We start from the raw sequence: 23,005 nt of genomic DNA on the forward strand, positions 1-23,005 counted from the left end.
AATGATATTACAATCATATGTATATCTGCTGTCCAAATGCAAATGATATTCTTTAATAAAGATACAAAGAGAAGCTCTAAGTTTTGATTGGCCAGATGATGATGCTTTTAATAAATTGAAAAATTAGTTTATAGAACAAATGTCAGGAGAAGATGAGGAGGAAGATGCAAAAGTAACAGTTACTCTCGTCGTTAGTAATGAAGACATGGAAGATCCCCAGATTAAAGTAAGTTTGTAGGTAACTAAAGATGATACATCACTTTCAGACCTCATGGCTATGTACTCTGAGGATGAAGAATGATTGTAAAATCAAATCATATTTTCCTATCTCAACAACTGAGAAGCATAACAGAAAGGTACCCACCAAGGAATGTTTGATGTAATAGGCCTTTCTGTTATTTTGTTCTTGTCTTTTTGATAGAAGTGTATGTAAGTGCCTTTTAAAAGGGCACCTATCATTTGTCTTTAGCCTGAAGCTTGTTGCATCTCACACTATTTAAGTGACATCCCAAGGCTAAAGAAGGGTCCAAATTCTATTGTTCTAAGTACTATGCTTAGTCTAGTTTTTGGTCCAAATTTTGAAAGCAAGTTTGTAATGTATTTTTTCTGTCAATTCTCTGAGAATACATGAATATAGAATGAGCTGTGTTTCTTTCTGAAGGCCATTCTGAGTCTATTGTAAAGGATATACCATTTTCAAAGAAAATGAATACAAATTATGAACTGTCCCCATATCAGTTCTTTCTGAGTTTTGTCTCCTTTTAAATACTTAGCTAGCTTGATGTTGTATGAGTAAAAGCTTGTGCAATTGAATGCAATCTAGTTAGGTTGTATATCCATTTATCATTGTTTTTAATTCAATGGATTAAATAAAGGCTTTGATGAATGTGATGAGATTTCTTAAGTATTGAAAAGGATTTTGATTGATAAATTCTGATAAGAATTGCTGATAGAATTTGTTGTAAAGCAACAAATTAGATCTAAGAATCTGCTATAGACTCTGAACCCCAATGGATTAGGCACTGATCAAGTTATTTCAGCTGAAGGAGAAATATATTATAAATGGTTATTCAAATGCATCATCAAATCAAATTTTACTTTTATTTCCTATAGATCTTCAAAGTTGGCTAGCACTTGTCTGCAAGGAATGTTTTAGCTTTAGTTAGCCATTGTTGTTAAAAACATCTGCAGATCTATAGAAGAATTCTTGGCCATATCTATTTTATGGGATGTGTTTACCAAGTTAGTAAGAATTATGTATATGTTTTGAGGATCTTGAAATGAGAATCAGAATGAAAATGAGAATAATTCTTATACAGTTGTTGCAGTTTTGAACCATCCCTGGGTATACCCACCCTGGTTTTGCAGAGCCAAAAGAGTAGAAAACCATATGTGGTTTTGTTGAAGTTGGGTCCAAATACCTTACATATGCAATTGTTAATAAGAATAGGCTAGTCTTTAGATTGTGTATGTACTTTCATTTTTGTATTAAGCATTTTGTCGCTTAGTAGTTTTAGTACTTTTTAAAACACCAACACAATCACTGCTTCAACAGGACAAAACCAAATAACAACAAAATCACAAAATGAACAGAGGTGTCATATGCAACTTGAGACACTGAACATACTTCCTTTTGTCTCTGCAATAAGTGGATCTGCCAACCACTTTGTTCTTCTTCCTTTTCTCTACTCTGCTGAACTCTGCAACTACTAATCTGCTTGATCTCCAAACTCTGCTTATGAATGAATTTAGAAACATTCATTTTTGTCACATTCCATTTTCCCCCTCAATGTTCAAATTCAAAATCTCACCTACCAAATTTATGTTTTCTATCTATTCTGTTGGTCGTCAAGTAGTAGGTGGGCATTTGGCTCCTGGGGCAAATGTCAATGCTACATTAAATATTCCAACAAAGGCTCTAAGAATGCCTTTGTTGACTTTCTATACAAAATGTTTTAAATGTCAATTACTGAGAGAGAAATATAGGAGCCTAAATAATTAAATTATGATAAATAATTTGTCACAACCCGTTACTTGTTCAAAGACTAAATTGATTTTAGAATGCCACGTAGATTGGTTGAGACCATTTAATTTTGGCATATAAACAAATTTCTAAAAATAAATATATGTTATACAGTAATATGAGATGTTAGGTATCATTTAGAGGGAGTTACATCAATTAGTTACAAATATTATCAATAACTATTCACCACAGGAGGAGAGATAGCTATTTTTGGCATGCGATTAGTGGGGGAAATAACAAGAATGGCTCAAATAATTGTGGTTTTCAGCGAATATGCTATGGAGACTAAAGATCTGAATGTAGGAGGGGTATATATTGGTACTATGTAAGAAAGCTTAGGGGGAACAAAAGTAAATAAATAAAATGTTTATATGGTGAGGCTCTATTCTTAGTTTAAAGGATTTAGCCATCTATGCCATCTTAGTGGGTTCTCATATTTCTATTGCTGTCATCCCTGCTCTCATGGTAAATCAATTGGAAGAGGGTGAAAATCCATTGGTTTTTGTGGTTTCTACCAATGCCTTTGGTGGCCTGTTTCGTAGTCCTATTGCCGCATTCTTTGAGAAAAGGAAATAAGCCGTCCAAAGTGAATTTATCTCTATTGGCTCGGTTGATTATGCTCTCTCTCTCTCAGTAGTTTGTGTGTGCATTTCAAACATTATTATTAATGGGAATTAAGGGAATGACTCCTTCATTCTCTTCAGCAATGTTCAACTTGTCACTGACACTTATCTTCTTCATGGCATGGACTTTTGGTTAAAATGCAATCTGGATCTCACCAAGGGAAAGAAGGCAGTTGTAGATTGGTGCCATCACCATTGGCAACCACCTAAAATCCAACTAGAGGAACAAGAAAGGGAGATTGAGGAAAGAGCTTTGCCAACTATCGGATTGGACCAGGTTCCTTCTAGTTTGTGAAATTTTATTAATTCATGTCTTCATTTAAGAGTCTTAGTCAATGTGAATAGATTCTGGATAGAAAACTCCATAGATGGTAAACTTTAATCCAAATCTTTAAAACTTTTTTTATTCTTTGAGTGGCATTGATATGTTAAACCTTATGATCAGTTTAATTGATTCTTTCAATGGCATTAGAAAGAATGGTATGCCAGTGAATGTAGTGTTCTTGTTTCTCACTTAACAAATTGAATATGAAAGCCTTTCAATGAATTGAATTATAGGAGAAAACAATAGATTCAGAAACCCCCTTCTAAGCCACCAATATTTGCATTTTGAAACATTTTTCCTATGCAATATCATTATAAAAACTAAACATATGTTGCAAATGTTAGAATATTTATTGCATTTAGTTGTTTGTCACCGGAACCAAACACCCACCTACCACTCCTGAACATTTAGAAAATTTAATATGGGTAGGTGAGATTTCAAATTCAAAAATGAGGGGGAAAATAGTTTGCAAGTATGACAAAAAGGAATGTTTACAATTATTCGATCAGAGAGAGAGACAAAAGAAGTTGAAGTTGAAGAGCTCATAAGTTGCAGAGAAGAAGAAAAAAAAGTGATCAGCAGATCAGTCATTGTAGAGACAGAAGGAATCATCATGCTTGCAGTTGCACATGTTTCTACCTATCATTCTATAAGTTTATAGTTTATTTGTTTTGTTCAACCTGTTGAAGCAGTGATTGCTCTAGGCATTATTGTAAGCAGCCATTAGAGCTGCCAGTTTAAGGTTTTGAAGTATTGAAGTTGTTCAAGTTTTACTAGTTTAGGGTTATTTTAGGGTTTTCTGGTTGAAGCCGAATGCTCCTAGATTTTGTAATAGTTTGAATCTAAGTTGAATAGAAAGCAAGTAGGCATACTTGAATCCATTGTTCCTCTTCTTTTATTCCTTGCATTTGAAAATTTTATTTGAAAGCTTCAAGTTCTAGCTCTCTGGTTTTAATGGTGAAAAGGAGTTCACGTTATAGTTTTGTCACTCAGTATTGTCTTTGGTAGAAGTCATCTACAGTTCAAGCCGAGTTCACTCAATAATGTCTTCTACTGAGCTCCTCCTTGCAGTGGCTACTGACCTCACTCGGTGCTTTCTTCTACTGAGCTCCACCCTCCTATGGCTACTGAGTTCCCTTAGTAATCACACTACTGAGCTCACTCGGCGTCCTTTGGCTACCGAGTTGTTTTTTCTTCATTTATCGAGCTCACTCAATAACCTCTCCTACCACTCAGTTTCTTAGTGTTTACCAAGAAAAACTGTCACTTGACAATTGTGAGTGCCGAGAAAATTTTTAGATTCAGGGTTGTGAATGATTTTAATTTTTAATATTTCTCACATGGTATTAGAGCTTTGAGGCCCCACATCCACAGTGAGTTACAAAATTAATTTTTTGGGATATTTATCATGGCAGGAGATGCAGGAAAGATATGGCAGCAACCACCACCCTTCAATGGACAAAAATATGATAGATGGGCAAAGAAAATAAAAACCATTATGGTTGCAAATGATTTGTGGGAGTTTGTAGTTAATGGGTTCAATGATGTGACAGACCAAACTCAGTATGTTGCCCTCACAAATACACAGAAGACTCATTTGAAAGAGTCAAGGAGAAAGGATGCAAATGCATTGATTTTGATTGAAGTAGCAATGATAGAGACAATATTTCCAAAGATTGTAGTAGCAAATTATGCAAAGGAAGCTTGAGATATCCTTGAGTCAAATTTCAAGGGGACTGATAAAGTCCATACAGTAAAGCTACAGAATATAAGGAGGGAGTTTGAGAACCTTCAGATGAAGGAAAATGAATTAGTTGCAGATTTCAGTTCAAGGACCTCCAATGTGTTTAATCAACTAAAGTCAAATACAGAAGACTATCAAGAGTAGAGGATAGTGAAAAAGATATTGAGGAGTTTACCTCATAAATATGACAATTTGGTCATGACCATAGAAGAGGCAAAAGACCTCACTATTTTGACAATGGATGAATTGATGGGTACTCTTCAAACCCATGAGCATAGGATGAATAGATCTACATCTTCTACTTCCCAAGAGCAAGCATTCAAGGCTCAATCAAATCCAAGAGGGAGAGGGAGAGGAAGAAATGGCTTAGGTAGAAACTCTAGAGGCAAAGGCTGAGGTAATAGAGGATAAAGAAATGTTGTAGCAAAAAGCTCAGGAAGAGTAGATGGAGCAAGTAGCTCACAAAATACTTCAAGAGGAGGTAAGAAAAAATACAACTCAAATAAGAGTAATGTAGAATGCTACTACTGTCATAAATATGGGCATTATGCAAGTGAATGCTGTAAGAAGCAAAATGATCAGTCAAGACAAGAAAATGTGGCTGATGTGAACATGGGAAGTGGAAACAATGCCACTGCCTTCATCATGTGTAATGTTGGTGAAGAAGGAAGCCCTAAGGTTTGGTACCTCGACAGTGGATGTAACAACCACATGAGTGGTAATGAAACCTTGTTTTCATTCATTGACAAGAGTTTCAACTCTGAGATTAAAATGGGTAATAATGGAACACTACCAGTAGTGGGCAAAGGATCAATTATGGTAAGCACCAAGAAAGGTGAGAAGAAGGAAATACAAAATGTGTATTTTTCCCCTAGTATGAAGCACAATTTGATGAGCATTGGTCAGCTCATTCAAAATGGATACAAAGTGTTGATGGAGAATGACACATGTGTCATTCATGAAAAGAATGGGAGCAAGAACTTACTTGCAGCAGTTCAAATGACAAAGAACAAAATGTTTCCCCTGAGGATAGAGACATGTTTCTCATCTCAAGTTGGTGCTACACCTCACACACAATCAACTCTAAGAAGTGTGATTGAAGACCCTTCATGGTTATGGCATCTCAAGTATGGTCATCTTGGCTATGTTGGTTTAAATTTGTTGTCAAATAAAAGAATGGTAGAATGCTTTAGGGTATAATATAGTGGCAAATTTTCATATTTTGGAAAATTTGACATTTTGCTAGTGTTATTTTTGGTGATTTTTGAGCCCTTCCATGGTTTCCTAGTCACCAAGCTTTGTTGGGTTTACTTGGTTGCCTAGCATTGTAATCACCAAGGAAAATGTTACGTTTGAGATTTTCCTTGGTAGTATTCGCCTTTCACTCAGCTAACCAGATAATGCTTATCATGTAATGTTCGTCGGGTTTCAAGTTTCTGTTTAATGTAGTATGGGAGAATTTGCCATCCTAGTTTCATTTTACCGTGGAGGAGTCAACTGGTTTCACGTTATGGGAAGTGGAGGAGTCAACTCATTTTTCCAACACACTTTCATTTTGTCATGGAGGAGTCTGCTCGTTTGGCGTGGTAAATTGGTAATTATATTGATTTGTATATAAATCCAAATTCACCCAAGCAATGAGACATTCACTAAATACCGCTAGCACTCCATCAAATTTTTTGTAGCGCAAGACACATCGCGGGCAAGACTCAGACTCCAGAGATAGCTTCCACAAGTGGTGGTACACTGGTATGTGCAGCTGTGCTATAAAATACTCTCCTTGAGCTTATGTAGTTTAATTTAATCAGAAGCTTATCTACAGTTTCCTTTCTTATCTCATTTTCATTACAAATTTTTCAAAACATGGACGTTAATGGTTTTTAAAGCTTGCATGCATGGATATTGACCACCTAAGGTCAATATCCTATTTCCTTTGTTGTGGAATGTCGATTCACCAACTGTCAAAAATTAGATTTGAAATTTAACTGTTTTTCTTTAACTTTCAATTCCTAGTTTGAAAGTAATACTGCTTATTCTCAGGGAAGTAAAGTTTAAATGGATTATCAGTGGATTGAGATGTCAGGGGGGGGTGAGCCTGTAACTAATATTGCTCAGTCTTAGGGAAGTGACAAGGGTAAGACCCCCAAGGGTAGTGAAGGGATTAGTCTTACATCAAAATGCCAAAAACTTACAGATACTACCATAAAGACTTTCTTTGGAATTGACAATTTTTTTGGTCCACCAAATTTTGCAAGTACAAGTGTAGAAGGAAATCACAATACCTCACCACCACTAGAAGAGCAGGTTGTTATTCAATTAAATCAAAATGCATCAAACAAGGATAACAATGTTCCAACAATAGAAGATGTTGTAATAGAAGATAATATTGATGTTGGTAGGAAGAAAAGAAAAAGGAACGTAAAAATGGGGTGGGAGTGGGAAATGAAAAGGACTTTCTAGGTTGATTGGGTAGCAAAGTACTAGTTTATTAAATCAATCACAAACAATGATTAACGACCAACAGAATGCAAGTGTATGATTTGTACCTGGAAAACTAAAAGAGAGAAAAAGTTGCAGTTAAAGCTTGACACTATAGAAAAACATATTGGTAAGGTTTATGAAAAACAAATCATAGATGGAAAGGAAGTAGCGGTAGTGAGATGGAAATCAAAGGAAGAATTCCTTCATGTTAAGTATGCCATAGAATATAAAGAGAATTTCAAGAAAATAGTGGTAATTGGTAGTGACAGTAGTGGCAATCCAATCAAGGATGGGCTTCAACATGCAACCAATGATGTAAACTTGGCAAAGAACGTTCAGATGAGTGTTATTTTTCATATTGTATCTAGAGGGCATCCTATGAGAGACTTTTCAGAATATGGTAATTTATTATCTTTTTTAGAGTTCCTCACTATCCTATGTCACATTGGTCAATATACATTGGATGGGAAATGGCAAGCTGTCTTGCTGAGGTGGAAAAGAAAAATATACAAGAGAGAGTAAAAGAATCCAAGTTCATTTCATTATCCTTAGATGAAGTCACTGTGGTAGATAACACTGCTTGGGTATGTATGCATGTATATATTGTAAAAGATCATGTCTGTCAAGCTAATCTAATTTGTGTTCATAAAATGAGGGCCAATTCAACTATAGAAAATTTATATTTAGAAGTTAAGAAAGCTTTGAATGAAATTGCTAGTATGGATGACTTGATAGTTGCAAAGAAGTTAGTGTGTGTCGGAGCCACTGGAGCTGTAGTAATGCAAGGGCAAAGGATTGGTCTTTGTGCAAGATTACAAACTAGTATTGCACCTTACATGCTTGGCATACACTGCATGGCCCACCGGATGAATTTAGCATATAAGATTGTAAGTACTTTTCCTACAGTATCAAAATTTGAAGATCTAATTCGTGACCTCCACTCATACTTTTGCAGAAGTCCTAAATGCTTTGTAGAATTTAAGATTTTTTTTGAGGGAGTAACAGCAGGAAATAAGATTCTCAAGGATGTTAAGACCAGATGGATATCTTTGCATGGACAAGAAGAATGAGTTCTAGCAAAATATCAATCCTTGATTGGAGTTCTATATGAGCAACGCCTTACAGTGGACAGAGCTCCTAATTTGTTAAATAAGTTAAGTGATACAAAGAACCTATTAACTTTAGCCAGTCTTCTCCCCATGTTGGATTTAATGAACAAACTTGTTAAGAAAGCTCAAGATAGAACTATGTATATTCATGAGTATTCTGATTTATGTAAAATGACATGCATGGCTCTGGATTCTTTGTATTCAGATCTCTCAGGTCATAGCCCAATTTTTTCAAGGTGGGAGATAATTACAAATTTGAATCATGCTAAGAATTTTTTACAATTCAATGGGAAAAATGAGCTATGTGTGTTTGTGAAAGGATTTGAAATACCAATGCACCAATCTAAAAACATCAAGAGAGGCAGAGTACTACCAATTAGAAAGGATGATTTTGACAAGATTGTTAAATTTGTTAGTGAAAATGTGAAGTCTATTTCCTACCAACTTTCAAGTGAGATTCGTGAAAGATTCCCTTGAGAAGAAATTCTTGAAGCCATGAGTTGTGTGTTTCCTCAATTTTGGAAACACTTTGGACATAATCCAACTCATGCAAAGTTGTTTCATAATAAACTTGATGAATTGATAACACAATTTTCAAAGCATACAGATTGCAATGGACAACTAATACAAGGAATCTTAGATTCAAATAATCTTAAAAATCAATGTAAACTTTTTGCATTGTGTATGAAAAACCAAATGGAAAACTTTGAGAATCCATTCAATCTTGGTGCAATAACAAGGCTCTGGAAAAGGACAAGTCAGAGTGAAGTATTACGTACTTCAATATCAAAATATTTCAAACTTGCCGATTTATGTCAAAAAATGATATTAGGGTTGGTGGAAGATGAGAGATTTTTCAGTGTATTGGGGTTTTTGAAATCAAATTTCAGAAACAAACTAGACAAAAATTTGGAAACTTGTTTGAGGTTGTTTGTAACTCAATACAATGTTAGCGATTTTTCTTATGATAGGTCATTGGCCATTTGGAATTCCACACGTGAAAGACGAGGCCTTTGCAACACTTTAGGAGATGGTGGTTCTACTTCTACTGCTGACTCCAACATAAATGATGAATTTAGGTCTCAAAGTCAAAATGAAGATAAAGATTTAATGGATTTTGAATACCCAATTTAGAATGAAGAGGAACCTATTACTACTAGTCAGACTTCAGTTTCAGGATCTGGATTCTAGAGTCCATATGAGATATAGAAGCATCACAATTGAGACTGAGTCAATGAAGTGAATTGTGATTTAGTAATGTAGCATTCAGTTCTAAGGAATTTATAGGTATACAATATACTCTACTTCAATTCTTCCATATTCATTATTCAGTCATATTGCAATTACAATTTACAAAAATTGAGTTCAAGATTTTTGTTACTCTATTGTTGACATAATGTTATTTTTGTACCTTTCTCTTGATTTGAGTTCAAGATTTTTGTTAGTTGTTACTCTATTCATATTGTTGACACAATGTTATTTTTGTATCTTTCTCTTGATTTAGTTGTTTGATAATAAAAAAAGAGATAATAGAGATGTGTGCAAAGCCCATAACATCACAGAGAACTATTGACTACAAAACATAATGGAAAATTGAAATACATAGAGTTGGAACAATATCTTCTCTTTAAAAAAATTATACTTAATCTGAAAAATAACAATAGATCAAACCATTTCTAAGCCTTGGGAACTCATATATTATATCACTTGAGTTGCAACAAGCTTCAGGCTTACAAAGGTTACATCATGATTCATTACAAAAGACAAAAGATAACAACAATTAAGATAATCATTACAATTTTTTGAAACCTTTTGTGACATATTTTAATAGAAAAAGGGGAAACAATTACAAAATGTGACAAGTGGCAAGTGATCATTAAGCCTGTCTTCTAGTTCTAACTACAACATTACCCACAGCGGATGTACCACAAAGGTAAGGTAATCTGTTATGATGAATAGATTCTCTTTGATATTCTTCTGCAACACTTGTCCTCTAATTAATTCCTCAGGGCCACCATCTTTTGTGCTAATCATCTTCTACTGAAGGGATTGCTTTGATATCTACTATAACCTCCCAGATGGCAATATCTATATCCACAATAGGCCATGCTATATTTCTAACTACCTCTAATTCACTGATGTTTTTAGTCCATTTTGCATCTGTGATGGCTTTACCCTCTCCAGTAATTTTGTTCATGTCTGCTTCAGTTTTGTATGTTATATCAATCATATCATATACAACTTGATCACAACTTGATTCACCTCTTGAAAATGCTATAAATCTTGGATGGTATAATATTAGATCAAAATATTTAGACCACTTTTTCCAAGATTTGACATACCCTTCATTGTTCAAAATTGTTGGAATGAAATCTGGGGTACCCAATGCTATGCTTTTCAATTTTCCTCTTACTACTTCGATCTTACCAATGAAGAATGAATTCAATTCTTTAACTTGATGTATCATTTTCCTTATAAAAACAATGATCTCCTTAGGTAGTTCATTTTTCTATGTGAGTAAAGGAACTAACCTATCAAAGAATTGAATGTATGGCCCCCACTGGGAAAACAATGGAGATAATAGTGATAAAGCCTCAGAGCATTAGTATTCATTACTCTGCAGAGTAATATACATACTATGTAGATTTACAGAGGCTCTCTTTAAAGCAGTGATTCTATGAATCAAAAAAATTTTCATTGTCCTGATCTTTGCATCCTTGCTAATCTCAAACTCATCCACATCCATATGTGTTACTGGATGTGGTTCTTCTGCTATCTAGTTATTTTGAATATTCTAGTCTTGTACCTCCCTTACTCTTAGTGACCTTTCTTCTCTTTTCAAATCTTCATTCTCCTTTTTTGATTCCTCCAAAGCATGTTGTAGAACATATGTTCTTCTCATTTCCTCTTCATACTTCTTCCTATCATCAAAGTAATTTTCATATGTCTGCACCAGTTGTTCTTGAAGAATATCAATCTTGTTCTTGCCTAGCATAGCAGTAGTGTTTTGGAGGTTGTAAATTTGATCTGAAGAAGTTGAATGTGCATTCCAAAAAATTGCATTACCTGCTAGTGTCTCTTTAATTTCCATTAGGGTAGGCTTCTCTGATTCTGGAGCCACACTCCAAATAGCCATTGTCTTAGTATCTATATTAAATCCTGCCCCCTGCAATTCACCAAATGGATTAATCTCCTCATAAGAGATTGATTTTTCTTTTCTCCTCATTTGATCAAGTAGGAATGATGAACTAATATCCCATCTTGGGAAAAATATCATACCACTCCTTTGTACCAATTCCCTAGCCTCATCTATAGTGAGGCTTTCACTGTTAAGATCATAGGCTTGGAGCTTCTGCACCATTTTAGTCACTTTTTCATCTATGTCTCCAAGTTTTACATGCAAAGAAGGTTCATTCTGTTTGAGTTTATACAAAAAAATTTTGAATTCTTCACTCTTGATAAAATCATCATCCTTCATGAATTCTTGAGCCTGTATAATTCTTTCATCCAGCATCATGGACTGCAGTTCTAAACTATTGGGTCTCCTCTCCTCTTCAGTAGCTTGATCAATTAAGAACTTTTTTTTGGCATCATCAAAATACCTAGTTCCTTTTGGAAGCACTTTTAAGGCTTTCTCTCTAGCCTTTTCTATAACCTCAATCAATTTTTGTTTCTTCTTGCCCCCTTTATCCCAGTTTGAAGGGTCAGGCTGATCTTCTTCGTCACTAATATCCAATACAACATCTGCCTCTGGAGAAGAAGGGTTTACCCTATCTCTAGCAGTTTGAGGAACTTGAGCCATAATTTTATCAAACTCCTCAATACACTTATCAATTTGTTTAAAATAGGGTAAATAAGAATAGAAACCCTAGAAATTAGGATCTACTTTCTTCATTTCTTCCTCTACTAAGAGGATTTGTCTCCACTTTTGCACCCTATCAGCACAGACATCTTCAGACAATACATCCCTAATGACATCCTCTTCCCAAATTTTCCTTTCAATGATGACATTATAACCCCTCATTTATTTAAGAGCACTTGCAACAATGTTATATGGGTCATAAACGCTAGTGGGGGCAGTGGGGAAATTTAACTCTCTTAGGAAGGCATCAACTTCCTTAATGGCCTCTTTACCAATTTCAAAATCCCCTACTTTGAAATTTCTACACATAAAAGACCCCTTTTTAATGGTTGGCCCTAGATATTCTCTATTCATGGATAACAATTGCCAAAAAAATTCCACTGCACCCACCCTCTTCAGTACATATCTTGGCAAGAAATGAGGGGGTTGGGAACAACCAAAAAATCTAATCACTGTACATTTTGCTAACAAAAAGGCACTACCCCAATCATGATCAATTGGTCCCTCATCATCAAAACACATAGTTGGTCTAACAATCTTCCTAATTAACCTAGCTAATCTTTCTAATTTTGAACCTAACATCATATGAATAGTTGCAACAAAATCATTATAAAAAGAGAGGGAATTAGAAAAAGAGCAGAACCTCTGCCATAATCTTGTCCATCTTTGAATAGGCAATGTCTCTCCGAAATTGTCCAAACCTTCAACGAAACTAGAATCCACATGGGCCACTTTGTAGAAGAGGATGAGATGCATAAGCAATGAGTAATGTAGAAATTTAAAATTTCCAAGATCACCTTGTTGAGCTATCACCATTTGCTGATGAACACTATCAGCAATGAATGTTCCAAAATCATACCCCACATTAGTCTGTGGGTCCTAAATGTCTAGAGCTATCACATACAATGTTGGGGAGGCATCCATGGATCCATCTACTCCCAATAGTTTGTTCAATCCAAAAACTATTTTCTAAAAGTATGCCCACAAATATGACAAGGGTATAAAATCAGTAACCATTTTTGGGAATTCTCCTTTCATCTTGTTTTGATTTTCCCTCGGGATATGTCACAACATTGTATGTGTTGTATAGAAATCTCTCTATAGATTTCTCAAATGTTGCTTCCAATTTTTCTAGGTTAATAGGAACTGACATGGGACCCTGCAAATCAAATGCTTCAATAAAAGCATCCTTAATCAACGTACAGAGAATGCTCATATCCTTTCTATGAAAGGACCGAGTGGTTGGATTATATGCATTTACCAGTGCCTTGATAAGGTCAACATCCACATACACCTCTGGCATTATCAACTTTTCCAGGTTCCTTGTCCATGGATTTGAGACAGGAACCTTATGCACCCTATTCTTGTAAAAGTACCAAAACAATTTAGTTCCATTGGTGTACAGTACTTGAGCATCTCTACAAAAGTTGTAAGAATCTCTAAACGTGTGGACATTAGCACTTTGAACATTGGAAGATTTAGGGAGAATCTTCAATTTTTCTTTTGCAAATTTGGCAGACAATGAAACCTTGCTGCCCTCTCTAGTGCCCTTCTTTACTGATGATTCTGCTTCTGCCATTCTGATCTTACTGCAAATTCTTGAATCCTTTTGCTCTGTAAGCTCTAGATATCTGAGAATTCTAGTTTTCTGCAACTTCGTGATGGGCCATGGTGTTAAATTTTTAAATTTTAATGGCTTTAAATTTTAAAAGCTAGCATGTGCATGGATATCTATTATTGACCACTACTAGTAGTAACTACTGCCTTTATTTCATTTGCCTTAGAATGTCAACTCATCAGCTGTCCAGAATCAGATAATAGATTTGAAAACCTATTCTTTTGTACTTTCAAAGTTTCAAGCTTTAAAAATACATTGTATTTGTCATTGTAAAATTTTATGAGTTGTGAAACCCTTCTTTCTATGCTCTATCACAATTGGTTCAACTTAACCTTGAAATCTTTTCGCGAAACTGCAAAACCCTTCTTTTTCTTTTCTCGGACTATCGCAACCATTAAATCAAATATTCACTTTATCCTTGCGACCCTGCGATAAGCCTTATATCCTCTTCTAATGAGATTCACCTTTTGTCATAGCTTCAAAACTTAAATGTTTCACATTGCGTTGTTGTAGTTGTGAAAACCCATTTCCTTCTAACCGGTGCAAAGTGGCGAAGACTGCTTCATCTTAACTTTTCATGACTTCGCAGGATGACATATCTTTTCCCTTTAACCACTTTGAACATGCAAAAATGGCCTGACTTAACATTTCACAGTCTCACAACCAACAGACTAACTGCCTGCATAAAACCTCTGATGATGCGATCTCCCATTTTGCGACTACTAGAAGAACTTTCCCTTTAACCGCTGCGAACATGGAAAAACTACCTGAATTAACATTTCGCGGTCTCGCAACCAATAGACTAACTGCCTGCATAAAACCTCTGATGATGCAATCTCCCATTTTGCGACTACCAGAAGAACTTTCCCTTTAACCACTATGAACATGCAAAAACTACCTGAATTAACATTTTGCGGTCTTGCAACCAACAGACTAACTGCCTACATAAAACCTCTGATGATGTGATCTCCCTTTTTGCAATTGCTAGAAGTCCTTTCCCTTTAACCGCTGAGAACATGCAAAAATTTCCTGAACTAACATTTTGCGGTGTCACAACCAACAGTCTAACTACCAGAATAAAACTTCTGATAATGTGATCTCCCTTTTTGTGACTTCATAACATAAAGGTTCAGTAAATCACCATCATTTAATTGCTACTGCCAATGCCACAAAATCTCCTTTTCATAAAGTTGCAAAGTTAAGTCCTCATTTATCTTTTCAATCAGAAATGATGCGATCTTTGCCCTCCTCGCAGTTTCGCAACACACAAACTATTAACTTTGACTTTGATAGCAACATTGCGATAGACCTGTTAAAGCCTTTCTCGCAGTTTTGCAATTGCCAACTTCAAACTGATGAAACCCTTCGCAAACCTTCGATGCCATTGACTTCGCATATGTTTTTTTAACCTTGAATACAATGAAATGATTCACCCAAAAAATTAAAATTTTACTGTGATTATTATTTTTTGTTCGCCAATGCATAATTTTTTTGTGGTTTTAAAATAACACAATTCGCCCAGATTTTAAACATCGTTTGAGAGACTATGAATGATTCGCCAATGGAGATTATTATTTTTTCTTTGTAAACTATTTTTTTCACCACAAAAAAATAAATTTTTTTGTCAGGTGTTTTACACCTTTTGCCAAATTTTTACACCTTTTTTTAAAGGAGGGGTTTCTTAAAGTATACCCTGGAAGGCTTGCCACGAATAGAAAATTCATGTGACAAGTGTGATGCTTGTATTTTGGGTAAGCAACATAGGCTTCCCTTTAATTCTAGAAATTCTAGGAGGGCTAGAATTAGAGTTAGTGTATACTGACCTAGTCGGTCCTATGCAAATTACTTCCATTGGGAGGAGTACTTATTTCATGACATTCATTGATAATTTTAGTCGTAGGACATGGGTCTATTTCTTAAAGAATGAATCTAAAGCATTTGAAAAATTTATAGAATTTAAAGCCTAGGCTAAAAGAGAATGTGGACACTATATCAAGGTCCTAAGATCAGATAGAGGAGGGGAGTATACCTCCAATTCTTTTTTAAATTTTTGCAGGAAACATGGCATAAAGAAAGAGCTCACAGTCAACTATACACCATAGCAGAATGGAGTGGCTAAAAGAAAGAATAAGACCATTGTTGAAATGGCAAGGAGCATGATGAAAGAGAAAGGTCTCCCAACTAAATTTTGGGGAGAGGCTATGGTAACAATAGGTTACCTAATTAATAGGTGTCCTACAAAGGCAGTTCGCGATAGAATTCCAATGGAAGCATGGTCATGAGGAAGATGGATAGTTGAACACCTAAGGGTGTTTGGATGTGTTACATATGCACATGTGCCTAAAGAGAAAAGGTAGAAATTGGATGACAAAGGTGTGAAGTGCATCTTCATAGGGTACAACTTAGAATCAAAGGCATACAGATTGTATGACCCATTGAACAACAAGATGATGCTTTCAAGAGATGTGAAATTTCTTGAAAATCAATCTTGGTATGGTTCAGTTGATGAGTCACTGAGCACATCAAGTAAAGTGCCAATTATAAGTGAAGAGGATGCTAATGAATAGCAAGAAGAAGGAGTAGATAGAAGAAAAGCCAAGCAGCCTCAGTCATTACCGAGCTCCTCTAGGCATGATCGAGTGTCAGTGCCAAGAAACAACAGTGAAGATTCTAATCCCACACTCTCCTCCCTGTTACCGAGAAAGACCAAGAGTCTTAGGGAGATATACCAAGATGAAAGGTATGAAGATTATGATGAGAGTGTTAATTTTGCATTATTTTCTCATAGTGATCCAATATATTTTGAAGAAGCTATCAAGGAGAATAAATGGTGTAAGGCAATGGATGAGGAGATAGATGCTATAGAAAGAAATGAGACATGGGAGCTAACTAATTTTCCTCCCAAGAAGCAAGTGATTGGAGTGAAATGGGTCTATAAGACCAAATGCAATGTTGAAGGCAAGATTGATAGACATAAGGCAAGGCTAGTAGTCAAGGGCTACAAACAACAGTATGGTAGAGATTATGATGAGACATATGCCCCAGTTGCAAGAATGGAAACCATGCATGTTGTCATAGCAATTGCAGCTCAACACAAATGGAAGGTATTTCAAATGGATGAGAAGTCTACCTTCCTAAATGGTGTATTGAAAGAAGAAGTATATGTGGAGCAGCCACTTGGTTATGAAGTTTTAGGTGAAGAGAATAAATTATATAATTGAAGAGAGCTCTTTATGAGCTCAAGCAGGCTCCAATGGCATGGTACAATAGGATTGAATCATATTTGATGAGAAATGGCTATAGCACAAGCAATGGTGAGCCTACTCTCTACATCAAGGCAACAAATGAAAATGTATTGATTTTTTTCTTGTATGTAGATGATTTGATTTTTACTGGCAATGACAAGGATCTAATTGGTGAGTTCAAAGAGACCATAAAAAATGAGTTTGACATGACAGACCTTGGTCTCTTGAAATATTTTCTAGGCATAGAAGTAAAACAAATGCATGATGGCATCTTTATCTCTCAAGAAAAATATGCAAGGCAGATCTTGGAGAGATTTAAAATGCAAAATAGTAAGGCAGCCCCAACACCAACAACAATAGGTCTAAAGTTGAGCAAAGAAGACTCTAGCAAGAGACTGGATCTAACACTATACAAGAGTATGGTTGAAAGTTTAATGTACTTGACTACAACTCAGCTAGACCTAATGCATGTAGTAAGTTTGATTTCCAGATTTATGGAAACACCAAAGGATTCCCGTTGGCAAGCGAGAAAGAGGATCCTAAGGTATGTGAATGGTACCAAGGGATTTAGAATTTTGTATACTGCATCAAATGAATTCAATTTGGTGGGTTATATTGATAGTGATTGGGTTAGAAGTATAGATGATAGGAAGAGCACTTTCGGATACATGTTTCATATGGGATCAGGTGAAATTTCATGAGCATCCAAGAAGGAACCTATTGTTGCTTAATCTATAGCAGAGGCTAAAAACATAGCAGCAAATGCAACAACATGTCAAGCTATTTGGTTAAGGAGGATCTTGACAGATTTGAATGAAAGGCAAGAGGATGGAACCACAATTTATTGTGACAACATCTCATCTATTGCATTGTCCAAGAATCCAGTCTTCCATGGGAGAAGCAAACATATAGAGATCAGATATCACTTCATCAGAGAGTTGGTAGAGAATGGAGATATCAAAGTAGAATTTTGTAAGTCTGAGCAACAACTAGCAGACATTTTAACAAAGCCATTAGGCATTGGAACTTTTGTACACTTAAGAGAGTGTCTTGGTGTAGTTGATGTGGATCAGCAGTGATTCTTATTTTTTGTTTGGCTTGGGACAAAGGGGGAGTGTTGAAATATTTATTGCATTTAGTTGTTTTCTCTTGGAGCTAAACACCCACCTACCACCCCTGAACATTCAAAAAAATTAATATGGGTAGGTGAGTTTTCAAATTCAAAAATGAGGGGGACACATTTTGCAAGTATGACAAAAAGGAATGTTTACAATTATTCTATCAGAGAGAGAGACAGAAGAAGTTGAAGTTGAAGAGCTTAGAAGTTGCAGAGAAGAAGAAAAAAAGTGGTTGACAGATCAGTCATTGCAGAGACAGAAGGAATCGTTGTTGTGCTTGTAGTTGCACATGTTTCTAGCTATCATTTTGTAAGTTCATAGTTTATTTGTTTGTTTTGACCTATTGAAGTAGTGATTGCTCTAGACATTATTGTAAGCAGCCATTAGAGCTACAAGTTTAAGGTTTTGAAGTATTGAAGTTGTTCAAGTTTTACTAGTTTAGGGTTATTTTAGGATTTTCTGGTTGAAGCCAAATGCTCCCAGATTTTGTAATAGTTTGAATCTAAGTTGAATAGAAAGAAAGCAGGCATACTTGAATCCATTGTTCCTCTTCTTCTATTCCTTGCATTTGAAAAGTTTATTTGAAAGCTTCAAGTTCTGGCTCTCTAGTTTTAATGGTGAAAAGGAGTTCACATTATAGTTTTGTCACTCGGTATTATCTTTGGTAGAAGTCATCTGTAGTTCAACCTGAGTTCACTCGGTAACGTCTTCTACCAAGCTCCTCCCTGCAGTGGCTACCGACCTCGCTCGGTGCTTTCTTCTACCAAGCTCCACCCTCCTGTGGCTACCGAGTTCACTCGGTAATCACACTACCGAGCTCACTCAACATCCTTTGGCTACCGAGTTGTTTTTTCTTCATTTGCCGAGCTCACTTGATAAACTCTCTTGCCACTCAGTTTATTAGTGTTTACCGAGAAAAACTATCACTCGACAATTGTGAGTGCTAAGTAGATTTTTAGGTTTAGGGTTGTGAATGATTTTAATTTTTAATATTTCTCACAGAAAATATGTGTGAAAAACTTGGAAGACTATTTGAATATTATGCATTCCATTGAATTCTAAGAACTACTTTCTTCTTGTGATAGGTGGAGATAGAGGAAGCCATTGAATATATATATATATATATATATATATATATATATATATATATATATATATATATATATATATATATATATAAGTTTGATACATCTAATAATGTTATAAACAGGAGTGCCCCGTGGATTACCTTAGAACTTCCTTATGGGACTTGTTGAATGTTGGCTCCCTATTAAGTATTGAGAATGAATTAACTTCCCAACATTAAACAGTAAATCATAATAACTTTTTCTACAAAATTCAATAGAATGATGATATGACTGTTTAGAGTGCAAATCCATAGTCATGAAATGAAATCCTCTCTATAGACGAATATGATCATAGTAAGTAGTGCGAATGGAAATTATTGCTTAATACTTCAACCTACCTGAGATAGGATTTTCTATTGGAACTTACTAAATAAATTGGCATCCAAAATTTTGATCATTGTGTGATTAGAAAGACACCTTATTACTTTGTGGATAGAAATCCCAACCTAAGTTTGGGGCTTCGATATTGAGGATGTTTCATCCTATTGCTATTCTTGGTGACGCATAAATTTTAGTTGTGAGCAAGTCTTATAATAATTGTGTTAAGTTTGAAAACACTTCTTACAATAGTTGTGTTAAATTATAATTGAGAAAAGTATATTCATAAGTATAATTGAGATGTACTTTATTAGCAGTATCTTATTGTGTTGTTGTATTCTTTTATAGTGAGTGTGTCATTATGCATTGAATTCAAACAATCTTTCAATTTCTATTGATAATGGTGTTCATATGAACTCTTAAAATTCATTAGTTTAGAATGTATGAGCTTTTATTATCATGTATGTGAGTTGATAGTTCATAATGGGAATATGTTTATTCAAAGGTCATTACAATGATATTCTACATGGTTCTTGGATAATATCTAATTCATATGTTTTGAATGTAGAATCTTTTTATTTCATAATGTTGAGTACGTATGTATTGGTGGTACACTAGAAGTTGTTATAAAATTATGGCATTTATTTCACAATCATAATGGTGCAATTGATGTCTTAACAGTAAGGAAGTTGTTAGTTAAAAACTAATTAGTATTTCTTATGGATATTTGTGCATATAGAGTATTCTCTTTAAAGATATCAAATGTGTTCTAAATCTTATTTGACTAGTCAAAAAATGAGCACCATGCTTAATGGCATAGACTGTATGTGAACATTTAGGATTTACATTTTTTTGTCAAGCATGTTTTAATTGTATGCATGTATGTTGATAGAGTATAGTGGAAATTTAAATGTGATAGAAAGAGATTTGCACATGATGTTTGAGATATTCTAATGATTCTCTACATGCATTGATTTAGTTGTCCTTACATATGGACATTAGTGAATGGGTATTACGCATAATTTCATTTAATCACATAGTTCCATACCTCTCTTGGTTTTACTTGGTTAGACCTCCTCGATGTCGAGCTAGGCATCTTTTATGTCAAAAAAGATTCTGGGCAAGCTTTATAGCTTCGTGGTAGAGTGGTAAAGCACTCCTACAATATTCTCCCCCTTGTGTTCTTAGACAGATTATGGAGCTTCTGTCAAAAAGGTCGACATAATTTGTTTGTCTTGGTATTCTGGTAACTAAATTATGGTTCTTTTAGATTTAAGTATATATGTAAATGTATCTTTTTTGTTAAATTTAATAATAATTAATCAACTAATGTTGACTAGTCAATATTCAAATGACTTTGACTCTCCTTTACTTCCACATATTATAAGAATTGCTGATGTGGCATTGGTTTTATAGGAGCAGTCTTTACGGAATTGCAGATGATGAGTCTTTACTTGAATATAGAAATTATAGAAATATTACTTGTTACAATAACTTAATTCCACAGTTGTTCATGTAAGACCTGTAATTACTCGTAGTACAAATTAAGAACATAAATCTTACACTATGATAAGGATTGCAGCTGGCGATTATATGATAAGAAAGATTGAGATTGCTCTTGTTCGACCAACTTTATATTTACTCCACAGTCCATACTAGGAGATAAAACTTCTACAAAGGTCTCTATTTACTTTCTATGGATGTTTTAGACACCAATTACTGTGGTGTAGAAATGAAAGAGCATGAATTCTTACATTATGATAAGAATTACATATGGTTAATCTCTGCTTGGATGAAAGGATAAAGCTTCATGTATTGACTTTTCTAAGGCTGTTTCATACATCCATTGTTGGTAGGTAAAAATTGGAGAGCGTGAATTAACACATTATGATAAAAAATTGCAGATAGCAATTTTAATTATAGAGGATGAATTGATACGTACTGATGAATGATCGATAAAAGTCAATTAGGTGCGGTTGTATGATCTAAAAACAGAAAGATGAATTTCTCAAAGTTGTAAGATGGGTTTAGTAACTGGAGTTTGGTTATATTAAGATTTTGGAGTACTGAGCTTGACAGAGTTCTAAGATCAGGTTTTGAACCTACTTTATTTATGGTAGAACGTACCCATATCAAATATTGCATTGGTCATTTTGTGTCTATTATTTCTAATTAAACTGTCTCTCAAGTTATAACAGTGCAACTAAATTGTGTTTTCTAATTTTTGCAGAGCTTTTCGATAAGAACCTCCATGGTGAAGGTAAAGGGTGAAGAGAGAATCAAAGAGCATCCATACAGAGGAATCAGGAAAAGGCCACGGGGTAAATGGGTAGCAGAAATCAGAGACACCATTAAAGGAATGAGAGTCTGGCTTGGCACTTTTAACACTCCAGAGGGGGCTGCAAGAGCTTATGATGAAGCAGCTAGGAAGGTGGGAAGACATAACACAAAGCTCAACTTCCCAGACAAGGAACAAATCCAGAGTCAAAAAATCCATATCCACTCTTCAAATAAGATGTCAAAACCAAATGTTATAACTCAGGCCTGCAGCTCCACGTCAAAAAATGCATGCAATCAGGTTAATGAAGCGACCCATGTTGCAGATGTAGCAAGTAATGAAAATTTCATGAACCCTTTGGATTATGCTTCAGAATGGTTTAACGATATCAGTACTAATGTGCCAGAAGGGATTTGGGAGGGCTTGCTATTTACAGGAAATCTCTTGGATTATGAAGAACAGGAGTTTGACCTAAATATGTGGAGCTTTGATTATATGGATCTCTGAGCAGGTAACATAGAACTTCCTGTATTACTCTTTGCAAACTTTTCGAGACCAATTTATGGATAATATACATAGAAAGTGTTAGATATTGTGTAAAATACGAGTTAGTGATGTGTACTGAATATATATATGTATATAATCAAACACTTTGATCTTGTGAAGAATCCAAATCCTCTTTTCTTTTTTCTTTGTGGAGTCTGATATAAAATACAGGTACGTTGATCATTAGAGATCATTGAAAATTCTATATATGTTCGTTATTCTTAAGGTCATTCGAAAAGAATTATTCTAGTATTACAGTGAGCATGGCATTTAAGTCACAGGAGTTTAGTGATCATTTTTAATATTATTATTTTATGTTATTTAATTTTGATGGATGGCAGAGGCACAGGAAAATGAAAAAAAAAACTGAATACTATGTGCTGCTGCACAATAAAAATATATTATATTTCATTCACTGTGATTTCAAATGAATAAATAGTGCTCTTTTATAGGCAAGTGTACAATATTCTAGAGAAATCCACCATTAGCGAACAAGAGAAAATATCTACACACTTCTGAAAAATGCTACAGCTAACACAACCAAAATATATAAACCTATTCATCTAGAAACATCTAATGATGGACAAA

At 34.9% G+C, this 23,005-nt stretch overlaps 1 protein-coding gene across 1 annotated transcript in view; it reads left to right on the forward strand.

Annotated features, from left to right (window-relative positions):
- Positions 1-22,378, forward strand: part of LOC149554671 (uncharacterized) — a 36,300-nt gene extending 13,922 nt beyond the window's left edge. The window contains exon 2 of the mRNA XM_089828951.1: positions 21,824-22,378. Coding sequence (XP_089685077.1) covers positions 21,824-22,378 — 555 coding nt within the window. The remainder of the gene's footprint in view (positions 1-21,823) is intronic.
- The last annotated feature ends 627 nt before the right edge of the window (positions 22,379-23,005 follow it).

The sequence above is a fragment of the Cupressus sempervirens genome, chromosome 5 (genome assembly GCF_028749045.1).
Source record: "Cupressus sempervirens isolate cs-2001-9-10 chromosome 5, ASM2874904v1, whole genome shotgun sequence".
Taxonomy (NCBI): Eukaryota; Viridiplantae; Streptophyta; class Pinopsida; order Cupressales; family Cupressaceae; genus Cupressus; species Cupressus sempervirens.